This window comes from Oryctolagus cuniculus, chromosome 12, assembly GCF_051225735.1.
Source record: "Oryctolagus cuniculus isolate XC-2025 breed Fujian yellow rabbit chromosome 12, ASM5122573v1, whole genome shotgun sequence".
Lineage (NCBI taxonomy): Eukaryota > Metazoa > Chordata > Mammalia > Lagomorpha > Leporidae > Oryctolagus > Oryctolagus cuniculus.
Window position 1 is genome coordinate 54,020,249 of NC_142878.1, and position 12,526 is coordinate 54,032,774.

At 46.9% G+C, this 12,526-nt stretch overlaps 1 protein-coding gene across 2 annotated transcripts; it reads right to left on the reverse strand.

The window, feature by feature from the left end:
- Window positions 1-2,463: 2,463 nt before the first annotated feature.
- On the reverse strand, window positions 2,464-12,251 carry LOC100352281 (ribonuclease 8). Of its 2 annotated transcripts, XM_089309997.1 has the most exons (3): window positions 12,131-12,227; window positions 6,388-6,437; window positions 2,464-3,085 (listed from the first exon to the last, which is right to left on the reverse strand). In XM_089309997.1, the coding sequence occupies exons 2-3, from the start codon at window positions 6,392-6,394 to the stop codon at window positions 2,610-2,612; spliced, it is 483 nt and encodes a 160-aa protein (XP_089166123.1). In that variant the 5' UTR covers window positions 6,395-6,437; window positions 12,131-12,227; the 3' UTR covers window positions 2,464-2,609. The 2 variants fall into 2 exon arrangements, with proteins under 2 accessions (XP_089166123.1, XP_002718091.1); XM_002718045.6 differs by lacking the exon at window positions 6,388-6,437 and having other exon boundaries at window positions 12,131-12,251.
- Between the last annotated feature and the right edge of the window lie 275 nt (window positions 12,252-12,526).

Below are 12,526 nucleotides of genomic sequence, written 5' to 3' on the forward strand. Positions count from 1 at the left end.
ATGTACTTGCTTCTTTTAATACTTCTGTCCGTAATTCTAAGTTTTATGGCTATTAAAGCATACTTACCCCCTAGGAAATAATCCTGTCATCCTGAGTAGCTGGGACGCCCGTTCCGGGTGATTTTTTGGAAATGCATTCTCAGCAGCCCGAGAGGACACCCAGTAGAGGTTTGGTCCCCAGGCTTTCAGGCAACACTTTTCAGACCCCCAGCTGCCTCCACTGAACTCTGTCTTATGGGTGCTATGTCATTACCCTGTGAGTGGGCCAGTTGTACAGCCCTCGGCCCCTAGATTCAAATTACACTCCATCCAATTCCTCGGCCTACACACGGAAGTCAGGAACTCCTACTCAGGTTGCTACACCACTTGCTTGGATATAATTAGTGTACTTAGAGGTTCATTGTGTTCTATATTCTTACCAGCTTCTCTGGCCATGGCTCTTACAGATGCTGAACCTCTCTGGTGTTGCCTGCCTCTGGGTATCTTATTGATAGCACTTTATAGGTATTGTTTATCCTTGCTTCCCAGAGGAGTTAGTTAATACAGTATTGCTCCAGCCTGGGCGTGTTTGCTTTGCCCCCAATCATAGCACCATCCAACATGGGCACATGTTAGGAACCCACTGCTGTTCAGTGAAATGGAAAGAGAACCCAAGCACTTTTGTGCCCTCTTGAGGCAGTACCTGGGATAAGTGGGTAATTATTGAAAAACTCAAGCAAAAAGAATAAGTTGACACCGATGTCTCTTAGATTAGGATGGTGAATGACTGAGTGTGATATTTCCACCAACCAAGACTCAGGGATTGAAGAAGGTCCAGCACATTTGAAAGCCAGGAGCTCGTGGGCTTAGCTCGGCGCGTTTGTGGTTGAAAGGCGTTTGGGACACCGAAGGGGGTGATAATGGTCAGTAGATAGGTGTATGTGCTTAGACCTCATGAGATCTGGCCTGAAGATTGTCTCTGGGAGCAGGTAAGTGGCAGTTAAGTCCGTGGCACTGTATCAGCTCTCTCCAGAAGAGTGTAGTGAGAGAAGAAACAAGGGCTAAGAATAGGACCTTAAGAAACACTGTCATTTAAGGTGCACACACAGGAAGCAGTCTGCCCACGACACTGGGAAGAAGGCTGAGGGGTAGTTGAATGTCCTTTCTCACTTCCACTGTGTCTTCCCTGATCACGAGCATAGGGGTGGGCAACATGGTAGCAGTGATGGGCAGAGCGTGGTATGCAAGGGTGGATGCTTTGTGGGAAATTATGGTTGAGGTGGGACGGTGTGGGTGTGAGGCTGCAGTGAGCTCTGTTTCTTGGAGGCGTGGAAGGGTTTGGGAGCTGGAATCTGGATTCTGTGCTTTCTCTGCCACTTCATGTTTCACTAAACATCCTGTCCTTATTCTGAGTCATGGTCTGGGTAGGAGCATCTTTTTCCAAAAGTGAAAAGGCAATGTGAGGAGGAAGCAGAGAAAGGAGGGAGTGAGAGGAGGTACCTTGCTATTAAGGGTGCATACATGTGTAGCCCACACAGGTGCACAGGTGTGAGTATGTGTCCCTGTGTACGTACGTATGTCAACTATGTGATGTGTTTCTCTGTGTGAATATCTATCATGATGTTCACTTATTTTCTTGTATCTGTATATTCTATTTCATGTCCTAGTCATTCATTTATTGTATCCCACAAAAGTATTTTTCTATGGCAGACTGCATACAAAACTGCTCCTTCACTATAGTTAGAGAAGCACTAATAAAGATTGGGTCAAGATTCTTGGTAGGGCCTGATTCTGAAACCCCCAAGGAGGGGCAATTCACTTCTGAAGGCTGAGGCCCCTGCTTTGGATCCTGGCATTGGGGCATGATTTTCAAGGGGGTCAGGCCTCAGACCTGACCGGCTTCCTGGGGCTTGGCCTGTTCTTCTTCCTCCTCTTCACATGGGGTAGGACCACCAGACAGCTCTTAAGGGCATGGATGACAGAATCAAGGCCAACCCTGCAAGGCTGTGTCTGCACTGAACACTGTCCTCTCTCCTGCCTGTAGGGCAGGGAAGCTGACACCTCATGGAGATAAAGTGTTCCAGGCCCTCTGAATGAGAGCTCTAAACCTCACAGCTCCACCTCTCCCCTCCCCCCAGACAGCAACACATTCAATCAGCAATAGTAGAGTCTTTTATTTCAGCGAAACCAGATACATTCCTTTGCCCAGCACAAGATTCTCCTGCCCTTCTTTGAGCTATCTAATCACTGCCCTGACTTATTTTTGCACTTGCAATTCTACGTTCTTTTTCTTTAAGAGGGTCTCCAGAGTTATATAAGTCAGAGGCCTCACAAAACCTGGATCCATCCTTCTGAGATCCTGTGTGCTTGACTCTGGAAGGGTCACGCAGTACCACACACCGAGAAAGCAAAGGAAGCAACAAGAGGGCTAAAGAGAAGGATCCTTCTCCCTCATCATTTGGATACCCATAAACCCCCTAAGGAATCAAGAGCATGTGAGGTTGGGTTTGTGGGCGGGAAATGGTATTTGCAAAGGGGGTAAGGCTTAGTAAGGGATTCAAGAGAGGAAAGGAAATGTAGCAGCAGCAGAAAGCGTCCGCAGAGCTTGCGGGGCCTGGGGAGAGCGAGCCTTACACAACTTTATCAAAGTGCACAGGGAGCAGTGGATATGATGAGTCGTCTTTTGTTTGTGGAGGGTCACAGGCCACAATGAAGGATGCATACTTTTCTGTTTGCTTGTACTTGCAATCTGGATACGACCCTGACACATGCTGACAATTGGTCATGGACACGGGCCCCGGGCTCTGGTGGCAGTTGTTACGACCATTCTTGCAGGCTACATTGGGGGTGTCACAGGTAGGGATCACGCTGGTGAAGGACTCGTGCAGGAAGGTGTTGAGGTTTTTGCATTGTTTTGTGTACTGGTTGATGCGGCTCATCGCTGAGTTGCATGGTTGAGGGGTGGGCTGCACGTGCTGAGTTTCAAACCACTGAGCGGAGGTCATGTCCTTGGGCTTGGCAGTGACTGGGTACTCGGCCACCCACAGGCCCAGCAGCAGGAGCAGCAGCAGGGATCGGAACTCTGTCTTGGCTGGTGCCATCTTTCCTAAGAGGGGACAGTAAAACAGAGGGCAGATAGATGGGTGAGCAAGTCATCAAGGGGGAAGTCCTGCTGGTCCCTCTAAGATTGTCAATGATTGCAGGGCTCCTGCAGCCAAGATAAGTAAGAGCATCACTGACATTTTATGATTCAGTTCCAGCAGGTAGTGTGCCTCTTAATGTCTCCGATAAGCACACACATTGTTTATGCCTTAGAACAGCTTCAGGAGGTGTGAGTGCGGTCACCCTTCATGTGCTGACTCAGGGAAGTTAAGGAAACCCCTACCCTTACCCAGCTGGACAGTGTCAAATTTAGGGTTGAATCGAAGCCCCAAGTTTCCAAAGCACCTATTCGTTCTAGATGCCTATGTTTCTGTCCGTCTTAAAGATACTCTATTTTAAAATATTTTTTTTTAAAAAAATTTATTTGAAAGGGAGAGGCTCTTAGTTCTTGACTGAAATGCCCCTCCTGGCATGTCACATGTATTCTGTTCATGAAAGTTTACTTCCTGCTACTCTCCATCACACAGTCAAAATTCTTCTCTTGTGTGAAGACAAGGACCTCTGATCCAGCTGTCATTGGTATCAGCTCTTTTTTTTTTTTTTCTTTTTTCATTTGAAAGGCAGAGCCACAGAGAGGCAGAGGCAGAGAGACAGGGAGAGAGAGGTCTTCCATCCACTGGTTCATTTCCCAAATGGCCACAACAGCCAGAGTTGGGCTGATTCAAAACCAGGAGCCAGGAGTTTCTTCCGGGTCTCCCATGCGGGTGCAGGGGCCCAAGCACTTGGGCCATCCTCTACTGCCCTCCCAGGCCACAGCAGAGAGCTGGATCAGAAGTGGAGCAGCCAGGACTTGAACTGGTGCCATATGGGACGCTAGCACTGTGGGGAGCAGCTTTACCCCCTGTGCCACAGTGCTGGGCCCCTGGTATCAGTTCTATATCATCCTGAACCCTGTCATCTTCATAGCACTTAGTTGGGATGGGCTCTTGTAACAAAAGAGATTAACAAGAGAAAAACCAGCAAGTTTCTTTTTTAAAAAAAATTTTTAAATGTTTCTTTTTGTTTTCTTTTCTATAAGACAGAGTTACAGACAAAAAGAGGGAAAGGTAGAAAGATCTTCCATCCGCTGGTTCACTCCCCAAATGACTACAATGGCTAGAGCTGTGCTGATCCAAAGCCAGGAGCCAGGAGCTCCTTCTAGATCTCCCACACAGGTACAGGGGCCCAAGGACTTGGGCCATCTTCTACTGCTTTCTTAGGCCGTAGCAGAGAGCTGGATCCAGAAGTGGAGCAGCTGGGACTTGACTGGCACCCATATGGGATACCGGCACTGCAGACAGAGGCCTAAGCCCACTATGCCACAACGTCAGCCCCACCAGCAAGTTTATTAACACGTGCACTTGTTAATAACATGTAATAGTGATTCCCAGAGAAATGAGCCAAATCTCAAAGAGGTGGCTTTGAATTCAGGCTTCAATATCATCATCCACTGAAACAAGATGGCGAAGACCTACAGAAAGTGACCAGAGAAAGTGCAGTAAGCAATAGAAAGCTTCCTTGTGCAGATGTAAGTCCGTGCTTCTCTGTTGGAGAAGAGACTGTCCAGTGATTTAGAGTCTTGCTTCCCTTCCAGATGGAGATTTGCTTGATAGATGGAAATTTCCTGTACAGAAGAGGAACCTCTCCCACATCTGGGAGGAGATCAGGTCATGAGGCCGCTGTCCTCACAATGGGGTTGGTGCCCTTAGGAAGGGAGCCCAGGAGAACCCCGGTGTGGGGACAGAGAGAAGCAGAAAGGGGGCCCTGCCAGACCCTGAGACTTCCCAGCTCCCTGAACTCTGAGAAATGCATTTCTATTGTTTAGAAATTACTCAGCCTGTGGTACTTGGTTAGTGCAAGGTTAGCAGACTAAGATCTTCCAAACTGGAATACAGACTCATTCTGGATAGAGACCCTAATGTCTGTGATTTGTAATTCTCAAACCCTGTTGCCACACTATTGATGTGGGCTAAGCAGAGACTCAGTGAGGGACAAGAAGCTAAGGATTGCCAACATCCAAACATGCTCACTGCCCGAATCCCATCACCTCTCATGCTGGTTCAGCTTGGCCGAAGGCTCGGCACACCCACTCCTCATCAGTCCCTCACCCAAGCCGCACTTTCCATCAGGCACCGGATGCCCGTGCTGTGACACCTTCCTGGAGACCATGTGTGCTGTGGCTGCAACCCAAACCCTGCCTCCTTTGGACATTCCATCAGGCCCTGTCCCAAGCACTACCCCTAAACCTTTGAAAAGTATGGCCCCAGGTTGTATGGGGGCAATTCTCTCCAGGTTGCTGGTACTCACTGAGTATGTGCTATCTCTTTGCCTTTTAATAAGTCCTGCTTTCCTACTCACCTCTTAGAGAGAGCAAGAGTGAGAGAGAGAGAGAGAGAAAGGCTTAGACAACTTTCATCTATGATTCATTCTCCAGATATTTGCAAAGCTGAGACTGGGCAAGGCTAAAGCCAGGAGCCTGGAACTCAGTCTGGTGTCCCATTTGGGTGACAAGGACCCAAGTACTTGAGCCATCAACTGCTGCCTCCCAGAGTGCAAATTTGCAGGATGCTGGAATCAAAGGTGGAGCTGGGACTCGAACCAGGTACTCAGAAATGGGATATGGGCATCCCAAGTGGCATCTTAAGTGCTGTGCCACATGCTCCCTTGCCATGTTTCTTCTTTGAATCTCTGAGAACTTATCACAAAAAAACTAATCTTTGACGAGAAACAGGCCAAGAGTCCATCCCCCACTATCCCAGACTAGCTTAGGTGTTCCTGAAGAGTTGGTTTTAAGGTTATGCTGTGGCCGGTGCCATGGCTCACTAGGCTAATCCTCTGCCTGTGGCGCTGGCACCTCGGGTTCTAGTCCCGGTTGGGGTGCTGGTTCTGTCCCGGTTGCTCCTCTTCCAGTCCAGCTCTCTGCTGTGGCCCGGGAGTGCAGTGGAGGATGGCCCAAGTACTTGGGCCCTGCACCCGCATGGGAGACCAGGAGGAAGCACCTGGCTCCTGGCTTTGGATTGGCACAGTGCGCCGGCCATAGCGGCCATCTGTGGGGTGAACCAACGAAAGGAAGACCTTTCTCTCTGTCTCTCACTGTTTAACTCTGCCTGTCAAAAAAAAAAAAAAAAAAAAAAGGTTATGCCCTCAGACTAGTTCTCCATTCTGTGGGCCAGTTTCTCGCTGAAGTTATGAAGAAACAGTTGCTCCTGGTAAGAGAATCATGTTCCAGCCGGCAAAGCTGTGTGGTGAGCCGGGTTCTTTCCATACCTGACATTTTGCCCTGTTGGAGGATGTCTTGGAATGATAGGAGGTCAGAGCTGGAAGAGACGTTAGAGATAATTTCACTCAACTCCCTCATTTTGCAGATGAAGGAAATCAAGTTCCTGAAAGGGCAAGCGCCCTCCCTAGGGCCACCGAGTGAGTGGCAGGGCTGGGGCCAGGAGCTTCCTGACTTTCGACCCATCCCTTTGGTCTAGTGCCAAGCTGAAAAGGGAGGGAGAAAAAATTTTCTATAGTAACAGCGCACAGTCAGTGTGTCTCTGTGGCTCTAGATAATGCATGAACATTCCTTAAATAACTCTTTTAATCCTTCTGTAACATTTAGAAGAAAATCTCCCTTTGAGCAAAAATGTAAATTTTTAAATACTTTCTGACATTTGTTTGTTCTCCTTTTTAATAGAGACAACTGGCCTTAGGCTGAATCTTCAGCTGAAAATAATATCTGGATTGAAACTTAAACAAATTGGAGATGAGCATTTGGCCTAATAGTTAAGACACTCCCATATTAGTGCGTTTGAATTTGAATCCTAACTCTGTTCCCAATTCCAGCTTTCTGCCAATGCAGACCTTGGGAGGCAGCAGTGATGGCTCAAGTAATTGGGCTCCTGCCACTCAAGGGGGAGATCTGGATTAAATTCCTGGCTTCTGGTTTTGGCCTGGCCCAACCTCTGCTGTTGTAGGCATTTGGGGTATGAACCAGCAGATGGGAGCTCTCTGTCTCTGTCTCTCTGCCTCTCAAATAAATAAAAATAAACAAATGGATTACATTCTTATACTTATTTTTGCTTCTGTTTATTAAGTAACACTAGTATTCTGTGAAAGGTGGTGTTACAGTTTCAATTCATTTCCATTTAGTAAATCTATATTGAGTAAGTTACAATACTGGAAATGAGTGGACATTGCAAAAACTGTCCAGGGAGAAAGTGAATGACCGCACCTGGGGAGCTCGCTCTGTGCCAGTCTCAGGTCCGTGGCTCATGTGTTGGACGCCGTCCAGCATCTGCTGGGATTTGTATGATTTCTCTTTCTTTGAGATAAAATGTTTCCCAAGGTGGCAAAAATCACAAAGCTCCTAGGATCTGTGCTTCTGAGTGTAGAACTTATAAGACATTTGTGCCTCTTCCCCAAGGTAGAGCCTAGTTCACCACCCGAACTCACCCTTTCCACTGTGGGGGTCCCTTCAGGCACTGCTCCCCACAAAGCAAACATTGATTTTTGAACCCAGAAAACAGTTGAGCTGAGCACCAGGGAGCAAATCTCTGAAAAATTTCCTTCTCTGGGAAGTTATTTCTCTCTGGCAGGCTGTCATCTGAGCCGCTCCCATGCATCAGGATGGAAAGATTACCAAGTGATTATTCATTTTGCAGACCCAAGTCCGCCAGCCTTTAGACCGATAGGGTGGGGATGGTAGCGATTGCAGAGGGCTGGTCTAGACATTTCCTGCTGACCACCGGTGACTGTCCACAGCTTTTACAAGCTCTGGATCTAATTAAGCTGCAAATGTGCTTTCCCTCATGTAGATGCTGGCCTTGCAGCTGGCCAGCCTCACCCAGAGAGACCTGAGGAGGGGGTGCCTTTGGTGTGTGTTTTGATCCTGGCCGTTCATCATGAGTTTTCCCAGCTGCCACAGTCTCAAGGCTGTTCTTATCCATTGAGTACTCATTGTCTAGAGCCTGGGAGGTTTTCAAGAGCCTACAGTATTTGAGACTGAGAAAAAAATTACATTGGGTCCAATACATAAAAACCCATACAAAATCAAATTCAAAATATTTACTTACCTGCTACCAAGTAACATAAAGTTGATATAATTTACCTTGGAATTTGGCATGAATAAAAAGTTCATTACATGGGGCTGGCACTGTGGTGCAGTGGGTTAAAGCCCTGGCCTGCAGCGCCAGCATCCCATATGGGTTCGAGTCCTGGCTGCTCCACTTCTGATCCAGTTTCCTGCTGATGTGCCTGGGCAAGCAGTGGAGGATAGACCAAGTGCTTGGGCCCCTGCACACATGTGGGAGACCTGGAACAAACTTCTGGCTCCTGGATTTGGATCAGCCCAGCTCTGGATGTTGTGGCCATTTGGGGACAGACCCAGTGGATGAAAGACCTCTCCTCTGTCTCTACCTCTCTCTATAACTCTATCTTTCCAATAAATAAAATAAAGCTTTAAAAAATGTTCTTGGAAAAAATGGAATTAAAAGATAAGTTTATTTTAAAAAAGTTCATTACACTGGGAACTGATCTGAGTTTAGATGTTCTCATTTTACAGGAACTCCCAAGTACTATGAGTGAAGAGGGAGCAATGTCAATCAGGAATTACTTGTGAAATAATTCAAAAATAAAACTTTAAAAATATTTATAGATGCGTTTCTGCAAAAATGATACTGAATTGTGAATATACATGTAGATTTCACATATTCAGCGTGGTGTATTGCAATGTTAAAATGCTTGAGAGAATGACAGTGTAGAGTAACTACTTCACTAAAGGCGACCAGGATAATATGTACCTCAGTACTCAAGGTTTGGGTCAGAATAGGGCTTTCCAAAAGCAGCAGGAGGAATGATTTTTTCTTCTACTTCATCCCCATACTAATTAGTAGGCCATATACAAGTACCCAGCCTGTTCAAAGCATGAGGGGAACAGGAGTCCCGTAGTCTTGTTGGTACTCTGGTATGCATGCTGTCTGAGTATCTCTCATCACCTCCTAACTGCCTCCTTGCTGACTCTCTCCCCCAAGTCTAACTGAGCATATATAATACTGTTGGGTGAGTCTTGGGAAATATTCCTTTCTCTACCTTGTTTCTCTGCTAAGAACTCCCAGTGGTTCTGCTGCGCAGGGTCGCACCCAGCCTCCCCAGTACGGCATCAGTGTGACTCCTGCTCAGCCCAGGTCCTATCCACACGCGCTTTCCCAATAGCCTCTCTCATTTCTCTCCAATCACAGTTGACCCCAGGAAAATTGTTGGGGTGTAATAGACTGGTCTTCCTTTTGTCTCGAAGACAACTTGTCTTCGACTTTACTTTTGTTTTTTTCTCTTCACCGAGAGCCCAGCTCCTGGCTAGCTGGCCCACAGAGGCCCACAGTAACCATGTATCCAAGCCAGTCATCACCCCAGTCCTGTCTGTCTCTTCATCACTTATAACATGAAGTGTCTCAATTGAATGATTTCTAAAATTCCCACACCGCAAGTGCCAGGCTGGAGTATACAGAAAGGCCTAAAGAAGACCCCGAGGTGGCTTGAAAGAAGGATTAGCGAATAAGCAACACTCCTCCCTAAGCCAGTTTTTCTCAGGATACTCCAGGAAGGTAGATAATGCCAGGAAGCTCCATCTGGCTTGCTGGGCTAAAGGGCAGCAGCACCAGGAGGGCAGTAGTCTCAGAGCAGGTGCACCCCAGGAAGATTCTTCAGGCTCCAAAGAGCCGCCTGGTGGTGTCTTCAGGAAGAAGGAGGGTTCTGGAGCAGCAGGGTTGCTGCAGCAGGGACCAAGGCCCCTCCAAATGACCAGGGGTGCTGAGGGGGAAATGAGGTATACACTGTCCACTCCTCTGCCCATATGGAAGTGGCCAGAACTGGCTCCTGGCCCCTCAGTACAGGACAGTGGTGGGCCGTGTTTACAGAGGAAACTCCCGCGGCTGATGGGTTAAAAGCTACACTGCTCTGATAAGGTACTAAGGACAGTGTGGGAGAACTGTTGCTGATGATTCTGTCTGTGGGCTCCAAGGCTGAGATAAGCTGGGAAGCAAGGCACAGTGTTCGTTAGCCTCAGGAGGCAAGTGTTGTTACTCTGGATGCAATATGCAGTATAGAATATTTTCAGCTAAACTGCTAAACTGTTCACCTATCCATGGTAGGCTGCTTCCCGGTCCCTCAGTAGAGGGCAGTAGAGGAGTTAGGACAGGTGACTTAAAGGAGCACATTTTCCTGGCAGTGGATTGCCCTGAGGTCCCGGTATTTGACCATTTGACCTGTTATTATTCTTGGCTGAGAAACATTCATTACAATGTTAATTAACACATGAGATTGTGGCTGTGACTATTTAGCATCACAATTACTTTTTTTAGTATAAGCAACAATATCACTGGGAGGGAGGGAGGAAGGAAAAGATGGATAGAAGGCAAACTGTGTAGTGGGGCTGGGAAAGCCAAGAGAGAAACCAGAGTATGGAGAGATTGCAGGGCAGTGTCATCCCCCCCCCCCCCCCCCCCAGCAGCTCTTGAGAACAACAGAATTCTGACTATTTCAGTGCTCTCCTCCCACTGTTTTCCTGGGAACTGAGGTTAGAAATTAACTGAGGTTAATAACTGAGTTAATAATCAGGACAGGGGAGCCACTTTAGTCTCAGGTTGAGGGAGAAACTTTTCAGAAGCTTCCACAAGTTAGACTAAATCCCTTCAGGAGGGATTCTCCTCCACATGGGCCCTGGGGTCTGAAGACCCATGGCCATGAGAATGGCTTATGAGCGGGACCCTGGCTTATGAGCTGAGCCTCTGCGCTCCATTACAAGAAATACGATTGTCTCATTCCTTCTGGGAAGCCTCTCTCTTTCCCGTGACTCATCATGTCTGCCGCTCATTTCTTTTTTTCTTTCCTGTGTAATTCTTTGGGGTTTTTCTCAGAGTGCCCATTCTCACCAAGGCCTTGCCTCAGCAGGTACACTGTCTTCCTTCATTCCTGCCCCTGGACTTGTCCTCCTGAGGAAGAGGGTGTGGTCTTTAACCCAACCAGAGTTGAGGCCTGTGGTTTCTCTCCCATGCCTGCTCTGGCCTTGCACTCACAAGTCAAGTGCAGCCCTCAGACCTCCCAGGTATGACAATGGTGACAATGAGCGAAGCACTCACAGCTAACACTTACTGAGGGCTTTCTGTGTTCCTGTCACTGCTCCTAGTGCTTTGTGTCTATTTTCCCATTTTTTGGATGTGAGGGACCTTTTGACTACCCTAGCCCCAAGAGCATCCTTCTTCCTCATCCAGTTTTTCTAGTGAAATACTGGCCAGAGATAACAAACTCATGCAGAGCAAGTCAAGCCAAACCTCACGAAGGTCAGGATTCTCCTATCTTCGGCACAACCAAGGTGGGCACAGAGGAGTCACACAGTTATAGGATGAAGAAGCATATTTCTTTCATATTTCACTATAAGTGCTTGAGGTGCTTTTAAATTACTTGATTATTTTTTATAGACAATAAAACTGCGTGATGGAGTATGTTGAAACATTCAATGGCATAACATTTAACAATAAATTTAAACATCTTTATGTTGAAATAATTTAAAATTCTGCAAAAGCACACAGATTTCTCCTTTATGTTCCATCCAAATTCCCCAATTATTAACATTCCCTTGAGCTACTTGAGAACAACTTACACACAAGGTGCCCATTACCCCTTAATACGCCAGTGACTATTTCTTAATTATTAATATCCTTGCCCCCAGAACCATAGCAGAGGACCAAAATTAGCATATTGACATGGATTCATTATTAGCACAAGCAAAATTTTAATGTAACACAAAAACATCTGACACATGACCATTTTACAAATAATAGTTGAATAAAAGAGATGGCAGAGCAAGCTCAGGCCCGTGGAGCACCGCTTCGCCTGTTTTGGGGAATTCTCCTCTGCCCTTACTAGCATTTCAGGGGCAAGTCTGAGAAGTATTGCTCCACCAACTCGAGTCGATGGTGGAAGCCCAGCTCCGGATGTACTCACATGGAGGGTAAAAATGGGGGACCCTTACCAAAGACAAACGCTTCTGGATGTCTCGAAGAGGAGCTCCTCCAAACAGAATCTTGGAAAGGTTTTCCCCTGTCCTTGAGTAGCAGATGGGAGATGAAGGTCTTATTCTTGCTTCATGTCCTTATTTATGTCTCCAACAACCAATGGCATGGCCAGGGATATGCTTGACTGGTTAACCCTCAAGTCCTTGGGTGTTTTTATTATTTTTCCATTTCACTGATACAGGTGAAGGATAGAAATGCAAACATGTCAAGATCATGGGCATTAAATGCTCTTTAGGATAAACATGTTTTTGTCTCAAATCTGGGAATCTGCCCATTCGCAGATTGATTTGTCAGTCTATCACGTTGGATTTAACCCTTGAAAAAGTCTGATATCCATCTGGGACCATGAATTA